This window comes from Colossoma macropomum, unplaced genomic scaffold, assembly GCF_904425465.1.
Source record: "Colossoma macropomum unplaced genomic scaffold, Colossoma_macropomum, whole genome shotgun sequence".
In the NCBI taxonomy this organism is placed as follows: domain Eukaryota; kingdom Metazoa; phylum Chordata; class Actinopteri; order Characiformes; family Serrasalmidae; genus Colossoma; species Colossoma macropomum.
The window spans coordinates 1,763,789-1,786,414 of NW_023494792.1; the positions used below are offsets into that span (position 1 = coordinate 1,763,789).

Genomic DNA, 22,626 nt, shown 5'->3' on the forward strand with positions numbered 1-22,626 from the left:
TAGCAGACAGTAGTGTATAGTGTGCAATAGTGTACAATAGTATGCAGTGTGCTGTTGTGTACAGTATTGTGTAGTGTGCTGTAGTGTATAATAGAGTATAGTAGTGTACAATAGTGTGCAGTAGTATGATAGTGTGCAGTAGTGTACAGTAGTGTGTAGTGTGTTGTAGTGTATAATAGAGTATAGTAGTGTACAATAGTGTGCAGTAGTATGATAGTGTGCAGTAGTGTACAGTAGTGTGTAGTGTGTTGTAGTGTATAATAGAGTATAGTAGTGTACAATAGTGTGCAGTAGTATGATAGTGTGCAGTAGTGTACAGTAGTGTGTAGTGTGTTGTAGTGTATAATAGAGTATAGTAGTGTACAATAGTGTGCAGTAGTATGATAGTGTGCAGTAGTGTACAGTAGTGTGTAGTGTATAATGGAGTATTGTAGTGTGCATTAGCACACAGTAGTGTATAGTGTGCAATAGTGTACAATAGTATGCAGTGTGCTGTAGTGTACAGTACTGTGTAGTGTGCTGTAGTGTACAATAGAGTATAGTAGTGTGCAGTAGTGTGCAGTAGCACATAGCAGTTACATGTAGTGTACAGTAGACATGCACTGATGGTCTGTGAATCATTGAAGCCTGTGGTTTGGATGGTCACACCCTGGTGAGCTTCTTCCCTTTAAGTGCTGACTAGGCTTGTAATGCTTTACAGCAAATGCTGAAAATATGTTACTGCAGTGTTATTTGCTCTAAGTGTCATTGTTGGTGTACGTAATGAATCTTGAGCTGCATCTCAAAGCTCCTGTAAGCCGTTAGCTAGTAAGCTCTCGTGTCTCCCCCTGAGTTTAGTACAGATCTCAGCAGTCATACGTTGAGCTCAGATATGCCTGAGATAAAAACACTCATGATTATCTGCACTAAACTCTCATCTCTCCTTTATCGCACGTCTCCTTTCTGTCTGCAGCTAAGTCTCCGGAGAAATGTGAAGAGAATCTCCATTACGTCTCCTGAGGGGAGATCAACATTCCAGCAATAACATTTTTCTCTCTTAAAAAGATGGTTCTTCAATGGTTCTTCAGTAAAGACAATGGTCCTATATAGAACCATGAACACTCAAAGAAACATTAGTTTATCGTTTGGAGTGTGTTGTATATGGTGTTGTATTTGTGTTGTATATGGTGTTGTATTTGTGTTGTATGTGTTTATATGGTTCTCTATAGCACTAAAAATGGTTCTTCTGTTGTTACAAGCTTGACATCGTCACAATAGGAGAAACTTTTTGGTGCTTTGTGGAATCATATTCAAAAAGGTTCAATACAGAACCACATACAACACAATCTGCAACAATCTGCAGAATCATTTAGTTAGTTTGAGCTATTTTGCAACTAAAATGTACCTAAGCATACGTTAAAACATAAGTCATACACTTAATTTGATGAAAAACATACTTTTGTTTAAGTCATAATAAAGTACAATAAATATAGTATAATATAAAATGTGTAACTTTGAAAATATACTATTCAAAATACAGAAAAGTATGTTTTTGGGATGTTTCCAGTTCCAGTTTCCAGTTACACTACTGATTTTATTGATGCTACTGATACTTAAGCATGCTTCTTCATCGCAAGCATTTTGTCTGAAAAGAAGATAGAATAATTATATTTATTGCTACTTTATGGGCTAAAGTATAAATATAATCACTGACCAACTCAAAGTATATTTTCTATAACATCATTAATCAAAATAAAACATTAGGTCCCATCACTGGTCACTGTGGTGATGATTAGGGTGGCCACACTGCTGCGTGTATTTTCCCTGTTAATGCTGACAGCATGGACGGTGTCAGTGTGAGTAAGTGTGGGAGGCTGCTTCTCAGTGCTAAAGGTCACTATCTAGACCTGCTTTAACTGCAGGCGACCCCTCCACAGCCACAGACACAGTTCCACTGCCCTCAGGATGAAGCTGAAGCTGCCGAACCCCGGCCTGGAGGAGCGCATCCCCTCCCACGCTGAGCTGGAGAAGATGGAGGAGCTCCAGGCTGGAGACCGGCCGCAGTGGGACAACAAAGCCCAGTACATGCTGACCTGTGTGGGCTTCTGTGTGGGACTGGGGAATGTCTGGAGGTTCCCCTACCTCTGTCAGAGCCACGGAGGAGGTAGGACTGCTAAAGAGCGGCACTTTCCCTGATACTAGCCTTCATATTTCAGTATTACAGGAGAATTAATCTGATTTTTCAATATTTCTATGCTTAATTGAATTTGTGAGCTGTGAACAGAGTGACTCAGAGTGGTTTGTGTGAAATGGTTCTGACGTCTTTACAGTGGTGGTGATAGGAACCAGGGGTCGCCATGACTACAACACAAATATAGACCTTTTATTGCAATCCATAACTTCACCTTTTAAGTTGTATGAAAAAGGTTGGCCAAATTACATATTTTGTTGATTTTTGAAGTAAAAAGAAGTAAACACAGGAAACGCACACACACACACACACACACACACACACACACATCATCTAAACCGCTTATCCTTCTGGGTCGCGGTGGGGTGCTGGAGCCTATCCCAGCTGTCATCGGGCGGAAGGCAGGATACACCCTGGACAGGTCGCCAGTCCATCGCAGGGCAGACATACACAGTCACACACACATTCACACCTAGGGTCAATTTAGCATGTCCAATCAGCCTGACTGCATGTCTTTGGACTGTGGGAGGAAACCGGAGTACCCGGAGGAAACCCACGCAGACACAGGGAGAACATGCCGACTCCACACAGGAATGACCCTGGCCGCCCGGCCGGGAATCGAATCGAATCAAATCTTGCTGTGAGGTGACAGTGCCACCCACTGCACCACTGTGCCGCCCAACACAGAAAACGCTTTATGAAAAATAAAAGTTTTCTGTAGTTTTAATGCAGTTACTTTATATTGTGGCACCGTCACTGAGCCTAAGGTTTGGGCCAACTGGGAGAGTGGAGAGGAGCATGCAGAGGACTCCCAGAATGCAGTGTGCCTCTCCACAGCCTGAAGTTTGTCTATCAACCTGTGCAATGGTTCCTGTGCCACTGGCTGCCACAAAACCCCAAAGCATGATAGCGTAATAGATCCACCCCAATTTTTAACACTCAGCAAGGTGTTCCTTTCATCAAACGCTGCTACTTTTTTCTATACCTTTGGTGATCGTGGCCAAAGAGTTCCATCTTTACTCCATCCGTCCACAGCACGTCCACCATCCGTTTCCAAGCTTCTTTAGATGATGTTTTGAAGACTTCAGACATTCTCTTCTGTGATAAGGTCTCAGTTAAGGTTTCCTTTTATATGACTCTTTCATGCAGATCACAGTAGAACGCTGCTCCCCCACCTTCCTGCACGTCTTTTGCTGTCATCTGGGGGTTTTGCTTTACCTTTCTGACCAGAATACAAGCAGTTCTATCTGAGAGTTTCCTTGGTCTTCCAGATTTTTCCGTGACTTTCATAGTTCCCCTTAACTGCCGTTTCCTAATGGCTTTTCATGTGGTGGAGAGTGTGAGCTGGAAGTGCTTTAATATTAGCATTTAAATTCTTCTCCTGCGTTGTAGGCATCAGGTAGCTTCATTTTCAGAGCCCCAGTCAGCTGCTTAGAGGAGCTCATGGTTGTTGGGTGTTATCAGTGTCAAATATTACACTCTGGAATTCAAATCAGTTGATAGTTCCTAATGACATTTACTGACCTTCCTAACCTGACGAGATAATTAAGTTCTGAGACAACTGGAAGGGTATCTAAACTTTTGCACATGTTACAATTACGTTTTTTAAGTTACAAATACAACAATATGGAATGTTGGTGATGGGTAAACAGAGTCTCAGTCATCAGGCAGTGAATTCATAACCATTTCATGTAGTAACTTTCTGTGAGGGAGCTTTTAGAGGGGGACGTCTGGTTCCCATCACCAGTTTTAATTTTTTTTTAGGTTAAGTTAACAAACCATTCTTAACTATTTAAATATTAATAACTTTTATAATCAATGGCTTTTTAGCTCATGTGTTTATTATTACAAACAGTAGCTTTTTATACAGTTTTGTATTGGACTGCAGGTTGCCGTGATCTGATATGCTGCAGGAAGTGTACTGTTTTTAAACAGTGGCATTTTCACCTGAACAAACTACACGCTGGTCATTTCTGACTGGTCATTACTGGAGTGCACTCTTTGTACTGTTTTTAGAGTCTATTTGAGGGGAGCTCTTCCAGAACTGCTGTTATTGTGTAATGGAACAGTCTGCTGCGCTTAATGGGGAATACAAAATGATGCTTTTGTGTCCAGACTGACTGCAGTTTTATGAGTTCCACTCTGAAGATGTGGAGAATGACGGTGTCAATGAGCTGGAAGAAGCTTAAAGGGAACTGCGGTTAACTATTAACACTACATACGAGCTACCATACACATTTACATGTTAACTAGCATTAGCTTGCTCTGCTATAGTCCATTATGAAGCACTTTGTCTTTTACTGGACAGGAAATGACTGATAGAACATTAAAACTACACAGCATCCATACGTTCAGCCTTAATAGACTCTCAGGATGATGTATGTAACAGCGTAAAGAGGAATTCACATAGAGTTAAATGGTTAACAGAGTCATTCATAGCAGTTTGCTGCACTCTAGAGTCAGAACTGTTCACAGTGGTGGTGATAGGAACCAGACGTCCACCTCTAAAAGCTCCCTCACAGAAAGTTCCTACAGTAAATGGTTATGAATTCACTGCCTGATGACTGAGACACTGTTTTATGATAGTTTGGAGAACTTAAACTCCATTCATGGTGGAGGGATACATGCAGGGCGCTGTGAGGCAAAATAGTCCCCAAAGAAAACTTATTATTTCAGATTTTCCACTATTTTCCATCATCAACATTCATATAAACTCAGAAGACTCGGGTTCACTGGTGGTTCTGGATAGTAAATAAAATGTCTATATTTGTGTTGTAGTCATGGCGACCCCTGGTTCCTATCACCACCACTGTAAAGACATCTGAACCGTTTCACACCAAACCTCTCTGAATCACTCTGATTACACCTCAGATGTTGGGGAATTGGTGGACGTCCTCTGTGGGACCTCAGGCTTCCTTTAACAGACCGCAGGTTCATTTAGAAACTGTACTAAGGTCAGTGACGTCTGTACTGTGGAATCATTAATGGTGAATGAGCTCAATCTGCAGACACTCAGATAATACTGAGGAGTTTACGCTGAAGATTAATGACCTATTAAAAGGAGAGTTTCTCATTTCTGCTGGACCATCAGCTCTGCTCACCTAAGACTGACGTCATCAGAGATTCTCTCACAGTTTTTACATCAAAAGTAATGAAGTGTTAATTTTTGTCCTAATATTACAAACAGAAGAGTGTGACTGGTGTGGGTGGGGTGCGAGACCCCCAAGTAGGAGGTCACTTAGGACCACTAGATGTTCATAAACAGGCCTCCTGTTTCTCCTCCATCACTAAGGGTAACTCAGTCTCACTGCTGCCATCTGGTGGTTGGAGATAGTATGGAGCTACAGGACTGCAGAGCCAGAGATGCTGAACATGTTCTGTTTGTCTTAAAGGGGCTCTTAAGATATTTACATGTCCAATGTTGTGGTGATTGTGCAGCACTACTGTTATACAGTGGTATATTATTTTCGTTATTATTATTTTATTATTATTATTATTATTATTATATTTCTGCCTGACGTTTTTCCACTAAAACACTTTTTGAGATATCCAACTTCAGCACGTTTGGTCTGATCAGGAATGATGTGCTTGTTAACAGCATGAATTAAAACCGATATTAAAAAGATCCCAATTGTAGTTGATACAATATACAAGATCTTACCATCTGAAAGACTGTAGGAATATTTAACCCACTTCTAGGCCCTTTTACTTGTTTTACATAATTGTATGCAGTAAAAATATCTTATTCCATTGGCAGATCATTTCATTGGTTTAAGAAGAGTGAAGAATAATAATGAAGATCATTTTGCTGATTTCTAGAAATGATGCTTAAAACAACTAAAATGATCTGCCAATGGAATAAAGACGCATTCATTAGATAAAAACCTGACACAAGTACAAAAAGACCAGAAATAATGAAAATAATCTTACAGTATTCTTACAACAGTCTCATAATGAGAAATATTACATATTTGAACTACAGTTAAGATGTTTTTAGTTGCTAAGAAATCATTTCAGCATCTTTAAGTAAAAAGCAGGTCTGTCATTTTGTCTGTGTTGTTCAGATTTTCAGTGTTTGCTGCTGAGTTATTAGTTTCTGTCCCTTTTTAATCCACTGTGTTTCTCTATGAAGTGAGTAAAGCTGTTTATTATCATCACATATGTTTTTAATCAGAATGTGAATATATTTTATTATATTACATTATAATTCCTCATTCTGAGAGGTATTTTCAGGAGCATGTCTCATTTTCAAGGATTGGTTTTAAGTGTTGATTTAAGACCGTCTTAAAGGGCTTTTAAAGTTCCTCTGGTCTTGAGCTCGAAGCTGTTCAAACTTTACCTTTTCAAGAGATTTTAGATCAATGAGATTTTAGAAAAATGCTTAAAACCAGATTCATATGTTCAGTGCTGTGACATCACATCAATTAGTTTTACTAAAATCCAGAAACAATTAAAAATATATTTTTTATTAAAAAAGAAATGGTTCCATGCTGGGAGAGGCAAAAACTCAAAAAGTGTCCATCTGCATCCACGAGGCATCAGTGTCCTGATGAAGGCCTGAGAACGCCGCAACGCGTCGGCACCTTTTTATCGCCATGTTTCAGTAAAGGCTTTACACTTTTCCTCAGGGCGAGTGCTCGGGGATTTCGTAGCTCTGGGATTTCCTTTGCCTTGTGGATGTGGATGGATACTTTTGTGAGGTTTTCTGCCTCTCCCAGCACGGAACCGTTTCTTTCCTGAGTTCTCTGCACCCACGCCCCAAGGGGTTCTCTGCACCCACGCCCCAGGGGTTCTCTGCACCCGCGCCCCAGGAGTTCTCTGCACCCACGCCCCAAGGGGTTCTCTGCACCCACACCCCAGGGGGTTCTCTGCACCCACGCCCCAAGGGGTTCTCTGCACCCACGCCCCAAGGGGTTCTCTGCACCCACACCCCAAGGGGTTCTCTGCACCCACGCCCCAAAGGGTTCTCTGCACCCACACCCCAGGGGGTTCTCTGCACCCACACCCCAGGGGGTTCTCTGCACCCACGCCCCAGGGGGTTCTCTGCACACCCACGCCCCAGGGGTTCTCTGCACCCACGCCCCAGGGGTTCTCTGCACCCACGCCCCAAGGGGTTCTCTGCACACCCACGCCCCAGGAGCACCAGTCTTTGTCTTTCATTTGTGACCTCTGTAGTGCTTCTTCATTTCTGTTGTTTCATATATTTTTTCTTATTTTCTTATTTTAATAAATGTAATTTTTTCCTCACCATATTTGCAGGTCCTTTAGATTTAAGTATCTTTGTCTTGATTCGTTTTTATTTTTCTTTTTTTTTCTGATTATTTGTAAAAAGTTTTACTTAACTTTCACTCTAACAAAATGTCTCAGGAACTTTTATGATAAACTCAGCATGTGAAACCCCCCCTGGTATTCGGGGGTCTCTGTCTGCTAACTCTCTCTCCATAGCGGCGCTGAAGCTTCAGTGTCAGTAAATGTCTGTTTATCAGTTGTTCTTCTGTAGAGTCTCTGTTCTAGTGCGGTTCTGCGCTCTTCCTCACAGTAACTGAGATCTTCCTCGTCTCCTCTTCTGTAGAGTCTCTGTTCTAGTGCGGTTCTGCGCTCTTCCTCACAGTAACTGAGATCTTCCTCGTCTCCTCTTCTGTAGAGTCTCTGTTCTAGTGCGGTTCTGCGCTCTTCCTCACAGTAACTGAGATCTTCCTCGTCTCCTCTTCTGTCTTCAGTGTGAGAAATGAGGAACAGTCACTCTTCACTCCAAACTCTTGGGAAACTGGGCGAGTTTTCAGATTTACAGATCTGCTGCAGCTCATTGTAAAGTTTTTCAGAGGAATCCGGGCAGAGTTACAGTTTCTAGGCTACGAAGGACCAACTGGGTGAGCCAGTCTGCTACAGCGCCACCCTGAGGCAGAGCAGTGCTGCAGCTCTTGTTAGTTAAGAACACCAGAGACAGAAGCTGATTGTGGGAGAAGCAGATAAACAATCAGCTCCACTGAATCTGGATTTGAGTAACAATATAATAATTCAATATTTAGGGATTTTAAGTTTGAGACATTCAAGGTGGTCCAAGTGTTGACCCCTTTACAGGCCAGCGGCCCACCAGCAGGCCCAAAGTTTTATATTTTTCTATATACAGCATAATAGATTTTCTAGATTTATTTTCTATATTTTCTATAGCTTCTATAAACTAAGAACCACTCAGCCAGTTTGCACTGAAGTCCCTGTAGTTACTGAATAATAAGCCCCAGTATGTAATAAGCCTGAGATTTTAAGGGGTGAACTCCCACCTATGATTTAGGCATGCAGTTAGCACCATGCTAATCAGTTAGCGCTATGCTAATTGTTGCTAATTCTAGTACTTGTTAGCTACATTAGCCCCGTAGCTCCAGTGCTAAAGTAAAGACGCATGTTTCAGACTCTGAATGCGTCTCGGCTGATCAGCCACAGACACAGTGAAGCCATCAGATCAGGTTATTATGAGTCAAACAATAACACTATAACAACACACAGCGAGAAGCTCCTCCCTCACGTGGACATTTCCCCGACTCCCTCTGAGAGAAACCACCTCAGGTGGTCATGTGACGCCTCACCTGTCACCCAGGTGCTGCTATCGCCACATGGACCTTCAGCCTGAGGCGCCCAGAGAGAGATAGAGATAAAGATCCATGCTGCAAGGCCAGGCTAGCCGATAGCAGCACTGTTTACTGCCTGTTTACACACATGTCTCCTTTATTTACATGACTGATAAACAGTCTGTTAAACAGTCTGATAAACAGTCTGTTAAACAGTCTGTTAAACAGTCTGATAACAGCCTCATTCAGCAGACAAAGCAAACCCAGCTTTACTGAAATCAGGAATTTCAGCAGATCATGGACAGAAAAACCCTCTGAAATGGCAAATTTACAGGAAAACACAGTCTTTACTTGCTATCTTACTCAGTGTAATGAGATTTTGGAGCATTTCTATTGGTCCATTCATGTGAAACTTTGAGACAAGGTAAAGGTCAGCCACTCAAATAATGCAGAAACAATAGTGAACTAAAACCTTCAGCCTTTGGACGTCTAGACTTAATATTGCCCTTTGCTGTACGATTAAAGAGTAGTAAAATAATACTTAATAACATAGTTACTGTACTATTCCAACATAATAACATACTAATATAATAACTACATAGTTACTGTACTATTCCAACGTAATACCATAATACTTACATAGTAATTACATAGCTACGTTGTGAATTACTTTTACATTCACTTTCCACTCTGTTTCTACAGTTGAATGTCTGCAAAAACGGTAAAGTTTACTAACTTTAGAAATTTTCATCAAATTCAGATCGTAATAACACATCACCTCTTCTGCTCAGAACACAGATGTGGAATGGACTGAAGGTTTAGAATCTGCTCTTTCCACACAGTTTCTCCACTTGTTTCACTGAGCTACGAGTGAGTAATAAAGATATGCTAGAAGGGGCTCTGAAGGCCTGTATGCACCCTGGAGGACCTGGGAAGGTTGAAAGAGCAGTTTGGGGAAATGTTAAATCGATATGTTCTGCCTTATCTGTGCTGCAGGAGCATTCATGATTCCGTTCCTGCTCCTCCTGGTTCTGGAGGGGATTCCTCTGCTGCATCTGGAGTTTGCCATTGGACAGAGGCTAAGGAAGGGCAGCGTTGGAGTCTGGAGGTCCATCAATCCTTACTTAGCAGGAGTTGGTGAGTTTCACAGCCTGAGAAGGTTATGAAAACAAGAAGGTAATGATGATTTTATTCCAGAAGTGATGAGATGTGCAGCAAGTCCATGTTGTTCATGAATAAGCTAACATAACCTGCAAATGTATTGATCAGTCTTACGTTAGAATAAGTGTCTTTAATAACTACGTAGTAACACATTAACATTCAACTACAGTGTAACTACAGGTGAAGTGTTCACTGTTACAGGTGGATTACAGCAGTACAGCTTATGTAATTACACATGTGTATCTTGAATGTTGTAAGCAGTACATTTGCATGAGTAATATTACCGATTGTGTTCACTGCATCTGCGCAGGAAATGCTAATATTCCTACAGTAACATGCTTGTGTTGTGTATCCAAAGTTCTGGCTTTAAACTGTTCTGTAATGTGATGGTATTAATGCAGCAACAGCACCTGTTCAAGTGTCTAAAAGTTACCCTTTAAAACGAGCGTCTGTCACCATGTAGTTGTGTAGATACAATGAAATTACAGATTGCTAATCCAGACCTTTTTTTGGGTAATATAATAAAACACATTTTAATTAATTACATAAGGGTTATTTTTAAAGATATGTCCATCTGCTGTCTATCTAATTGCCATCTTTTACAAACAAAAAAAGTATTGTTGGAAAAGCAGCAGTTCACCCTATTCACCATGCCGCCATTACATAAGAGTAATTAATATGTGATCATATGCTATTGCAGTTATCACGATGAGTAAAACCGTCAGCTGATACACGTGTGTATTTACATAAGCTGTATTACTTTAACAGTGAAGTGTTTTGTTATGTGTAACCATACAGTTATTAGAGGCAGTTACTATAAGGTCAGGTAGACATTGTTGATTTGAAAGGAAGCCAATTTATTACTAGGGTCCTACTCAACAACCAATGTATTATGAGCGTCTTATTTGATGACTTGATCTCTTATTAGGTTCCTACTCAACCTGTCAAGTAGGACCCTTGTAATTGATTGGTCATTGAGTAGGATCCTAGTAATAGAATGGTTGTTGAGTAGGATCCTAGTAATAGAATGGTTGTTGAGTAGGACCTTAGTGAGAAATTGGGGTCCTACTTGGCAACCAATCTCTTAGAAGGGTCCTACTCAACAACCAATCTATTACTAGGGTCCCACTTGAAAACCAGTCTCTTACCTGGGTCCTACTTGAAAACCAGTCTCTTACTAGGGTCCTACTCAACAATCAATCTATTATCTGGGTCTTACTCGACAACCAATCTATTATTAGGGTCCTACTCAATGACTAATGTTTTACTAGAGTCCTACTTGACAAGCAATCTATTACTAGGGTCCTACTCGACAACCAATCTAGTACTAGGGTCTTACTAAACAACCAATAACTTACTAGGGTCCTACTTGACAAACAATCTATTATTAGGGTCCTACTTGACAACCAATTTATTACTAGTGTCCTACTTGAAAACCAGTCTCTTACCTGGGTCCTACTCGACAACCAGGCCCTCCTAGAGTCCTACTCGACAACCAATCTATTACTAGGGTCCTACTCAATGACTAATGTTTTACTAGAGTCCTAATTGACAAGCAATCTATTGCTAGGGTCCTACTCAACAACCAACCTATTATGGTTCTACTTGACAATCAATCTATTATTAGTGTCCTAATTGACAACCAACCCATTATTAGGGTCCTACTTAACAACCAAGCACTTACTAGGGTTCTTCTTGACAACCATTCTCTTACTAGGGTCCTACTTGACAACCGATCTCTTACTAGGGTCCTACTCAACAAGCAATCTATTACTAGGGTCTTATATGTCAAGCTGAAGGCTTAAGTCGTATGGCACTTCTTAAATCTCTTCTAGGATCCACTACCTTGGTGCCAGTGTCCTTTTCTGATAGGGCAACTATGAACCAGCAGCATCATAGTCAACTGCTACCAGGATGAGGTGATATTAGCACCTTCATTCCTTCCATCCTGAGACCCGGTGTACTCTGGGCAACATTTTGTTAGTCTACATTAAAAAATGTAAACAAATTTTAATGAAAAATAGACTATATAGTGGGATCACTGTTTAATGCAAAACCTTATCAAGGTAACTTCCAAGGTGACTTGGAGTTGTTAGAGTTGCTTAAAATAGCCAGTGTTCAAGGAATCAGCCACTGATTAACATAGCAGAGTATTGTGTCATACAGCATGATTACTGCATCTGAAGGCCATGAACTGTGTTAGAAGCCTCAAACTGAGAGACTGTTTTGAGTGATTACACTAATAATAAATACCTTCAAGGACTCTTGATAAGGACAATAGATCCAGTAACACAGCTGAATCACACAGCATTCTTCTCTTGATACCTGAATGTGTTTGGAGCTAGAATGGAATAAAAACACCAACTCTGGGTTTTAAAGGGTTGGATTCAGATTTGTTATTTCTTATAAGTTTTGAGACCAAGAACATACAAATTCTGTCCCCTTTGGTTTGGTTCCATATTCATTACACCATTGGATTAAGACATGCACCGTTTGGGGTTTAGAAAAAACTTGGAAACCACAAGTCAAGTAGACCCATTCCTTGTTGGTTTATTAGGAAATCAATCTTCTGAAAAGGTTCTATTCTTAGATTATTTAGATTATTCTATGTGGCAAGCTGAAGAACCTCAGGAAAAGTCCCTTTCAGTGGCTTGCTTCTGTACTCACAGAAACATTTAATTTGAAATCCCCCCTTTTCAGGTTTAGAAAAATCTTGGTTCTCTTGATCAAGCAGACCTGTCCCTAAATTGTTTGTTAAAAAATCAACCTTTTGAAAGAGTTCTACTTGACACAAATTTGGGTTCTTCTACATAGCTTTTTCACCTGAGTGACCTTTCCTCATTATACATTATTTATTTGTGTCTTTTTAGTTTGTAAGTAGTTGGTGTTTACAGTTCAACTCAATCTTTAGCTACTATCCATTTTCCTTTGCAAAGTGCATTCAGTAGGCATCACTATGCAGAAGAAATAGAATAAAGTAAGGCCGTTGGTGTGGTACATCTGGTTGGTGACCCAATGGAAAGGCTAATGAGTTCCCAGGATTTGTAAAACCAAGTAAATTTGGAATAACACTTTCCTCCACAGGTGTAGCGTCCATGCTTGTGTCCTATATGGTCGGAATGTACTACAACACCATCATAGCCTGGGTCTTGTGGTACTTCTTCAACTCCTTCCAGGATCCATTGCCCTGGAGCCAGTGTCCCGTCAATGAAAACAGAACAGGTACTGATAATGAGTTTCCCTTCTAGAGAGGGTAACGATAAACCAACAGGAACACAGTCAATTGCTCTATCAAGTGGCCTACAAGCAGTACTGCAACCTGGAGCAGATGATAAAAGCACCACCATTTCTTCTACCCTGACATCCTCTGTACTTTAGGCAACACTGAACTAGGTCCACACTGAATCAGTGTAAACATGTTTTAGCAACAAATAGACAAGGTATGCACAACTCCAGTCCAAGAGGACCGGCGTCCAGCCTACGTTGGTGATTTACCTGCTCAAAACACACTTGATTCAAATTAGTAGGAGTAGGAAAACTACCAAACTGTGCTGGACACTGGCCCTCCAGGACCAGGACCACTCACATCCATTATAAGCAGCCATTCATAAGCTTCTCAAAACTTTTAAAGTGATTCTGGGTCAAATTTGCTCAAATATCCAGTATCCAATGCGGCAAGCAAATTCTTTAGGAAGAATCAAAACTGCTGAGTAAAAGATCTGACAGATCTCTCCACTTCCACTAACAGATCTGGTGTCAGAGTGCGCCCGCAGCTCTCCCGTGGACTATTTCTGGTACAGGGAGACTCTGAACACTACGAGTAAGATCGAGGACTCAGGTGGGCTGCAGTGGCCAATGGTGTTGTGTCTGATTGCAGCTTGGATGGTTCTCTGGGTTTGCTGCATCCGAGGCATCGAAACCACCGGCAAGGTAAGCAGCTTCTACTTGCTGTGAGAGCCACTCTGGGGGCATTAGACACCAGCAAGGTGGGGCATGGGTCAAAGTCAAACTTTGTTTTATGGTCAGACATTAGGTTTACATCCCTTATCTTCCATAAGAACAACTTTCAGGCCATAAAACGACTGTGTGTAGGAAACCGGCATTCCTTAGCAGAGCTTGGTCACAGGGTACAAAGTTGAACATGACTCAGTAAGTGGTAAAGACACCAGATGTACTGGCATTTCTAAACTCACTTCTCTTTGTGGTGTCTTCTCTTTCCAGGCTGTGTACATAACATCAACTCTTCCCTACATGGTTCTCACCATCTTCCTGATTAGAGGGTTGACCCTCAAAGGCTCCATGAGTGGGATAAAGTTCCTCTTCACTCCAGATGTGAGTGCTACAGAAGTCTTGCGGCATTGCCATGCCGAATTTCCACTCAGTAGTGCAAATCAGACAATCTCTGCATGCTATACTGCTGTTGAAGGCACACAGTTCTTTGTTTCCATGCTTAAAGTTGGATTCATGGTCAGTGAATATCAAAGACCAAATGAAGTTCAACACTTGGCCTAAAAGTTAAGCCAGTGTAAATGATCAAATGACATTTAACTCTCTGTGGTCTGAGGGCATGTTGTATTTGTTGATCTCTTCTTAAACTCTCCTCTAAAGGCTCTTCATATAACATGATCCTCATATGTTTCATATCTAAATGCTCCGTTATCTTCATCACTACTTTCCAAAACCACTGCAACTTCAGCAGCTGTTAACTCTCTGCACGCCGTTTCACATGAGTCTCCGATGTGGACTGAATGAAGAATGAAGGGTTTCCGGCGTGATGGTCAGTCCTTAGTGATTTCCTGAGTGTCCATCGGTCAGTTTCACACAGAATGTAGATGGACACACCAATCCACCAGTTCCACACGGTGAGAGGCAGATGACGTGTATCTCAGCCCCTCTTCATAGGCTCATAACTCCGGATGTGAGTCATGTATGATCTCGTGATAAGATGGAATGGAAAGGGCGACTCTACAGATTCAGGAAATTCAGCGTATTTCTGCACTAGATCATCACAAAGATGGAGAGACAAATATAAAAAACATCAAATCTGATGCACGGGTGTGTCAAACTTGCCTGTGTGTCAAATTTGGACTGACCCATCACACCGGAAACCCTTCATTCTTCATTCAGTTCACATTGGAGACACAGGAAATGGCATGCAGAGAGTTTAGAGCTGCTGAAGTTGCTGCAGCGGTTTTAAAATCAATGTAGTAACTGAATAATAAGCCTTAATATGTAATAACCCTGGAATTTTAAGGCGTTAAATACAGGATTCATAGGAACTCATTTTACTTCCCGCAGAGTTTTGTGAAATGTGTCCCTGTTCTTTCGGTCCCATGTAGTTAACCGAGCTGTTGAACCCGTCTACGTGGCTGGATGCCGGAGCTCAGGTGTTCTACTCATTCTCTCTAGCCTTTGGAGGCCTGATTGCTTTCTCCAGCTACAACCCCATCCAGTGAGTGAAGCTCTACAGCATGCAAATGTGGAAGCAGGTGTCAATGACAAATAAGAAAGTGAAAACAAATAACTGTGTTTTGCAGTAATAACTGTGAGCAGGATGCTGTTATCATCTCCATCATCAATGGGCTCACCTCTGTCTACGCTGCCATAGTGATCTACTCCATCATTGGCTTCCGAGCCACGGAGAGGTTTGACGAGTGCCTCAGTGGGTGAGTATTCACATCTGAAATGAAGGACAGGTTCAAATGGGTCAGAACACAGCTTCCCAGTTTTCCTAGACACCCGTCTGTGATATGATGGAAACAATGAAACTCTTTCTGTCTTCCCAAACAGGAACATCATGGCCCTCCTGAACGTGTTTGAGCTTCCTGAGGGAAACATCACAGAGAGTAACTACACTGAAGCCCTAAAGATCCTCAATAGCACCGAACCAGAACTCATTCAGGGCCTCAACCTGAAGATCTGTGACATGCAGGTTCTGCTTAGCCAGGTGGGAACCCACTGCCTGCTGTAGTGCCAGGGTTACCCAACCATCCCCACCCCCAAAATCAGCAATCTGATTTACTCCTCATAGAGTACTTCAGTTTTTTTAATGAAATAAGGCAGACTCTTGTGTTAAGGTTTACTGTCACCTTAAATCCACCCCCACCTTAAATTTCCAGCCACCTTAAATTCATTCCCTTCTTCAATGTACTGGTGCCTTAAATCCAGTGCCACATTAAATCCAGTGCCACTTTAAATTCGCTGATACTGTGAATTCACTGCCACCTTAAATCTCCACCTTAAAACCACTGCTTCCATAATGCCACTGATACCTAAAATCCTATGCCTCCTTAAATTCATTGCTACCTTACATGCACTGCCACCTTAAATTTAGTGCTACCTTAAATTTACTGCCACCTTAAATTTATTGGTACCCTAAATTCACTGCACCTTAAATTCAGTGCACCTTAAATTAACTTCCACTTTAAATAAAACAAAAATTCAAACAAGAATGAATAGGAAGCCCTGTCAGCCTTGTTGTTCTCTGTGGCTAAAATCAGGCGGATATGTAAGGTTACTGTCCTGTCTCATATGTATGAGTCAGAACATGCAAAAATTACAGTAAAAAGTTTAAAAAGTACAGTAAAAAGTTTAAGTGAAGTTGACTGTTTGCTGCGAATTCCAAAGCTAATGGCAATGCTAATGACACACTGCATTCAGACAGAAAGGTAAATGATTAGAGTAAACAAAAAATGGCTAAATTAAATGTTTTAACATCTTTTCTACTCTTTTCGTGAGTGAAAGCACTGCATAAACTGACTAGTTCTCCCATCTGTCGTTTAGACTGAGATGTCTTATCCTGTGACAATCGCCAATAAACAATACTCATCACTCACCTCCCCATGGAAAACTAATCCTGTCCAAATAGGGCTTTGGTCTGCCAGTTCCATCAGTGCGCAGTTGACTAATCCTTTGGTTATAAGCACATTTTCACCACCTGTGGAAGACTAACAACCAGCATGTAGTTTCACTACAGATCCAGAAGAACTTTGAGATACAATGAGCTTCTTCAAAAGTCATGAGAAATTGGGGCAAACCCAAAACAAGTGAAACTCTTGCTTGTTTGAACTGCAGGGAGTGGAGGGTACTGGCCTGGCCTTCATCGTCTTTACAGAGGCCATCACCAAGATGCCCATCTCTCCTCTCTGGTCCGTGCTCTTCTTCATCATGCTCTTCTGTCTGGGACTGTCCACCATGTTTGGCAGTGTAGAAGGGGTTGTGGTTCCTCTACAGGACCTGAACATCTTCCCCAAGAGCTGGCCTAAGGAGGCCCTAACAGGTACCACACCCCCATCAGCTACATCAGGGTGTTAAACTAAACGACTACATGGGCCATATTAAAAAATCTCTGTTTTTATTTCATTTTAAAATACCATTTTGCTCTAATCTGGACTGGCCGTTCGTTAATTAAAATATGTGAAAACGTCAACAGCAAAATACAGGCACCTGTATTAAACCTTGAAATATTACACGGATAGTGTTTAGAGTGTCTATAGTGTTTATAGTGTTTATACACTGTAAACACTATAAACTAAACACTATAAACACTATAGACACCATAGACACTATAAACATTAAAGACACTATATACACCATAAACACTATAGACACTATAAACGCTAAACACTATAAACACTATAACCACTAAACACTATAAACACTATAGACACTACAAACACTATAAACACTATAGACACTATAAACACTATAAACATTAAAGACACTATATACACCATAAACACTATAGACACTAAACACTATAAACACTATAAACACTAAACACTATAAACACTATAAACATTAAAGACACTATATACACCATAAACATTAAAGACACTAAACACTATAAACACTATAGACACTACAAACACTAAACACTATAAACATTAAAGACACTATATACACCATAAACACTATAGACACTATAAACGCTAAACACTATAAACACTATAACCACTAAACACTATAAACACTATAGACACTATAAACACTATAAACACTATAGACACTATAAACACTAAACACTATAGACACTATAAACACTAAACACTATAATCACTAAACACTATAAACACTATATACACTATAAACACTAAACACTATAAACACCGTAAAAACCCTATAGACACTATAACACTTCAAACACTACAAACACCAAACACTATAAATACTATAAACACTATAACAGTATAGACACTATAAATACTATAAACACTGTAAACACTATAGTGTTTATAGTGGTATAGTGTTTATAGTGTCTATAGTGTTTACAGTGTTAATAATGTTGGTTGAAATGCAGCTAAATGCAGCTAGTGTGTTTGCTGATGGTACAATTGTGATGTAATCACTATCCCATAGATTGTTGCTGGGGGAGGGGGTGGGAGTGCACATTACGTTGTAGTGCATGCTGAGGATTGTAGTCCAGTGCATTGTGAAATGGGCTAATATTAAAAGAAATTCCAAATAATTTCACGGGCCTGGTGTTTGACACATGGGATCCACATCATACTCTGGAATTTAAATTCCCAGCTTTATTGCATCTTAAAGTGTATTATTCTGTGACTATTCAGTGAAAACTGCCCGAGTTATTCTTTGGTTATAGACGTGTAAAGTTTTGACCTGTCAGTGGCTCCTGGCCATTTAGGGGGTTAACCTCTTTCTGCAGGCCTCCTAAATTCAGTTCACTCCTATTTCCAACATAAACATATTTCCTAGCAACGTTATAGAAGAAAAAAATACATTATTACAAAAACCAGGCGGAAGATGACATTTCATGGCTGTGGTGAAAAAGGGTTAAAGAACAGGGACTGACTGATCCTGATTGAAAAGAACACACACAGTAGGACAGCAGTGGTACAGAAGAACAAAAGAAGCACAACCCGGTTCTATGTAATCTCCAGATATATGTAAACAAATACACAGACATTGCTAAGGAATGAATGGAGGCCAATCAGGAGCTAATGCTGCGATGGCTTTCCTTCATTGTTAGCGTTTTTGATTGAAGTATTTGTTTGAACTGAGTGAGCTAGTTGGTCAGGAGGGTCTCTGAATTCCAGGAATCGTCTGTCTGGCCTCCTTTGCCATCGCTCTGATCTTCACCCAGCGCTCTGGTGAGTACTGGCTGGCTCTGTTCGACGGCTTCGCTGGATCCATCCCTTTACTCATCATCGCCTTCTGTGAGATGATGGCTGTGTCTTATGTCTACGGAATAGACAGGTGAGACTGGGATCAGCATCACTGTATTTTAAGGGGCACATGTTGAGGTTCATTAAGGTTCTTTGCTCAGTAAAGCCTGAATCCGACACTTCAACACGGTTTATTCAATGTTTGTTAATCTTTATTCATTATGACTTGTACATGTGTGTGATCTGTTATGTGAAAATCAGTTATTCAATTATGACACTTTGATAAACCTACATTACTGAGCGTATCACTTCGTATCACTGCATTAGTAGCGTTTGATTCCTATAGGTTCTAGACAGTGTCTATTGCTTTATTTGATTTTATTATTTCAGTCACTAATTCAGTACTTCAAGACATGATCTGTATTCCAAAATGCAGACTTGGTCATCACTAACTGGAGACTAAAAGGTGTGTTTCAGTCAATTTGCTTCCCAATTCAGATATTAGGTTTTCACCCATTTTGATTTTTTAAGAATGTACGAAACAAACTAAAATCTCAGTAATCTCAGCATCAGTGCTTCCATGTTTCCTATCGCTGTGTAAAAGATGCACAGGGCTTATTTTTTGATTGATAAGCACTTAACTATTGATTGGTTTAGTATTAACAAAATGTGACTAATGTACTTTAATTTACTTGTTCAAAATAGAATTTGAGAAAAACTAAATAAATCTACAAATTTTCCAGTTTCATTAGATGATTTTCTTTACGTATCAAATAATCATAAATCAGCCGTTATTGCTCCTCCTTAAAGGGTTAATATGTCCTGATCTGCTGAATCTGCTCTGATGTGAAGTCGGTGCTGTGAGACTCGGAGCTGCAGCTGCTTTAGTTTCTCTCCTGAATATTTTTACGGCTCAGTCTGGACTAAATGTGGTCAGTAAATGAAGCTGCAGGTCAGTCAGAGAAGAAAGGCTCTTAAACTTCGTTACCGCAGTGCAGGGTTACACTGTAATCTTACAGCACTGCTGCCCCCATCAGGTGAGAGGAGGAACTGCAGTGAACTGGCTGGAGGGCAACTAATAACACATTCTAAAACAGAAGACAGGGGCCGAATAAAATCTGTCCAGGGGCCTCCTTGAGACAATGAGGTGGCTGTACTTTGCACTGGTTATAGATTATGATTTTATTAAATTAGACGTAATATGTCTGATCTTTTACCACCTTGTGATGCTAATTAAACCAAATAAACTACAAATCTGAACCAAATGGCAAACACTTAGTGGCTTAGTGCATGTTTTGCTTCATCTGAATGGGATGGAGCTGAAAATCTGAACTGGCACAGAGCCCTCCTGACATCATGCTCAACATTAGCCATTAGCACACTGCTCAACATTAGCTAGCAAAGAGGCATGAATCATTTTACCCTCTACCAAATTCATAAAAATGATTTTCTAAAAGAAAAAAACAGGCTAAATTCAGCCTTAGATTTGCTTCTACTATTATTAGCTATGCTAACATACTTTAGTCCATCACTGTGCGATGATACAGTTAGCACCATGCTAAGCTAGCAGCTACAGGCCTCCATTACTTGTAAGCTATATTAGCTTCGTAGCTGCAGTGCAACACCAACATGCCTTAGCTGCTTGACTGAACCCTGAACTGCCGTCATTAAGTTGCTTTGGTTTGACTCTGTTCCAGGTTCAATAAAGACATCGAGTTCATGATCGGACACAAGCCCAACTTCTTCTGGCAGGCCACATGGAGAGTTATCAGTCCGCTCATTGTTCTTATTATCTTCCTCTTCTACCTCGTCTCCACGGCTACCAAAGAGCTCACCTACATCGCCTGGAACCCTGCGTCTGTAAGTTCAACCTTTGGGCTCATGGTTTGGCCTAAAATAGGAAATACAGTAATATCTATTGAATGGAACAGAACAAGATCAAGATGAACGTAATACGTTTTACCCCAACTCAAACATCAGCCTGAAATCCAAAACTAACCCCGAACACTACGGCTGCACTTTACCAGCTAGTTTGATAGGGGCCATTCCTTTGTTCCCAGAATCCTGCATCCCTAGAAAAGTCTATGTTTCCAGGGTCGTATGTTCCTAAAATACTATGTTTCCAGGCTCCTTTGTTCCCTGGGTCCTATGTTCCCAGAATCCTCTGTTCCAAGATATTTCCAGGACCCCATGTTCCCAAAGTCCTTTGTTTCCAGAATCCTATTTTTCCAGAATCCCATGTTACCAGGGTCTGATATTCCCAGGACCCCACGTTCTGAGAGCCCTTTGTTTCCAGAATCCTATGTAACCAGGATCTGATATTCCCAGAATCCTATGTTCCTAGAGTTCTATATTCCCTGGGGCCTATGTTCCCACAGCCCTATGTTCCCACAGTCCTATGTTTCCACAGTCCTATGTTTCCACAGCCCTATGTTCCCACAGCCCTATGTTCCCAAGACCCTATGTTCCCACAGTCCTATGTTTCCACAGCCCTATGTTCCCACAGTCCTATGTTCCCACAGCCCTATGTTCCCACAGCCCTATGTTCCCACAGCCCTATGTTCCCAAGACCCTATGTTCCCAAGACCCTATGTTCCCACAGTCCTATGTTTCCACAGTCCTATGTTCCCACAGCCCTATGTTCCCACAGCCCTATGTTCCCACAGTCCTATGTTTCAACAGTCCTATGTTCCCACAGTCCTATGTTCCCACAGCCCTATGTTCCCACAGTCCTATGTTTCAACAGTCCTATGTTCCCAAGACCCTATGTTCCCATCGTCCTTTGTTCACTGGTGCCTATGTTCCCAATGCCCTACATTCCCAAAATCCTATGTTCCCAGAGTTCTATGCTCCCTAGGGCCTTTGTTTCTAAGGTCCTATGTTCCCAGAGTCCTGTTTCCAAGACCCTATGTTCCCAAGGTCCTACATTGCCAGAGTCCTATGTTCCTAAGACCCTATGTTCCCAGAGTCCTATGCTCCCTGGGCCTAATCTATTAAATTTAACTCTAAACCTAGTTGTGTATTACAGTCAGATTGCTCTCTCATGTTTCTGCTGTTTTTCCAGGATAATTTCCCCACGTTGGAGACTCTGTTCTACCCACAGTGGATCTACTTCATCATCTTCATCCTGTCTGGAGTTCCTGCTCTGTTCATTCCTGTAATAGCTTCATGCAGACTGATAAAGAAGCACTGCTGTAAGAGGGAAGAATCACACAGGCTGGAAATCAGCTCAGTTTCAGCTCAGATACAGACAGTCGAGCTAAGAGAACGACAGATCACCACTGAGTAGAACACAGCAGGCTGCCCAGCCTCACTGTCCACTCAGAGAGAAGTCATGTCAGGAATGTTAGAGGACTTTTACATGGTGTACACATTTCATGATAACTGGACCAACAGAAATGCAGCAAAATTACTTGGAATAAAATCAAGCTGCGTTGAGTTGCATTAAAAGTTAAGATGTTAAGATGTTTTTGTTCTCTCCTGTAGAGTTACTATTTTGGAGATGCCTGTTTTTCTTTGGACAGTGACAATTTGCATTAATTAATTTGAATTATTAACCATTTAAACAGTCACAAATAAATAAACTATTTTTTTTAATTGTAGT

General features: G+C 41.0%; 1 protein-coding gene and 1 long non-coding RNA gene across 2 annotated transcripts; one reads left to right on the forward strand and one right to left on the reverse strand.

Annotated features, from left to right (window-relative positions):
• Positions 1-1,281: 1,281 nt before the first annotated feature.
• Positions 1,282-22,479, forward strand: slc6a19a.2 (solute carrier family 6 member 19a, tandem duplicate 2). The gene is made up of 12 exons (XM_036577877.1): positions 1,282-2,143; positions 9,733-9,873; positions 12,982-13,119; positions 13,646-13,827; positions 14,119-14,229; positions 15,237-15,349; positions 15,435-15,563; positions 15,688-15,844; positions 16,972-17,176; positions 18,954-19,113; positions 20,720-20,882; positions 22,087-22,479. Exons 1-12 carry the CDS (start codon positions 1,945-1,947, stop codon positions 22,309-22,311), a joined length of 1,923 nt encoding a protein of 640 aa, XP_036433770.1. The 5' UTR covers positions 1,282-1,944; the 3' UTR covers positions 22,312-22,479.
• LOC118812826 lies at positions 9,792-16,933 on the reverse strand. Its single transcript, XR_005007569.1, has 3 exons — positions 16,734-16,933; positions 15,486-15,577; positions 9,792-9,887 (listed from the first exon to the last, which is right to left on the reverse strand). It is a non-coding gene; the product is annotated as an uncharacterized LOC118812826 (long non-coding RNA).
• Positions 22,480-22,626: the final 147 nt, after the last annotated feature.

Bases quoted from the DNA above. Each gene is read 5' to 3' on its own strand.
- slc6a19a.2 (XM_036577877.1), top strand. From the start codon at position 1,945: ATGAAGCTGAAGCTGCCGAACCCCGGCCTGGAGGAGCGCATCCCCTCC. The intron at 13,120-13,645 runs GTACTGATAATG...TTCCACTAACAG, and splicing joins CGTCAATGAAAACAGAACAG to ATCTGGTGTCAGAGTGCGCC. The intron at 15,350-15,434 runs GTGAGTGAAGCT...TGTGTTTTGCAG, and splicing joins TCCAGCTACAACCCCATCCA to TAATAACTGTGAGCAGGATG.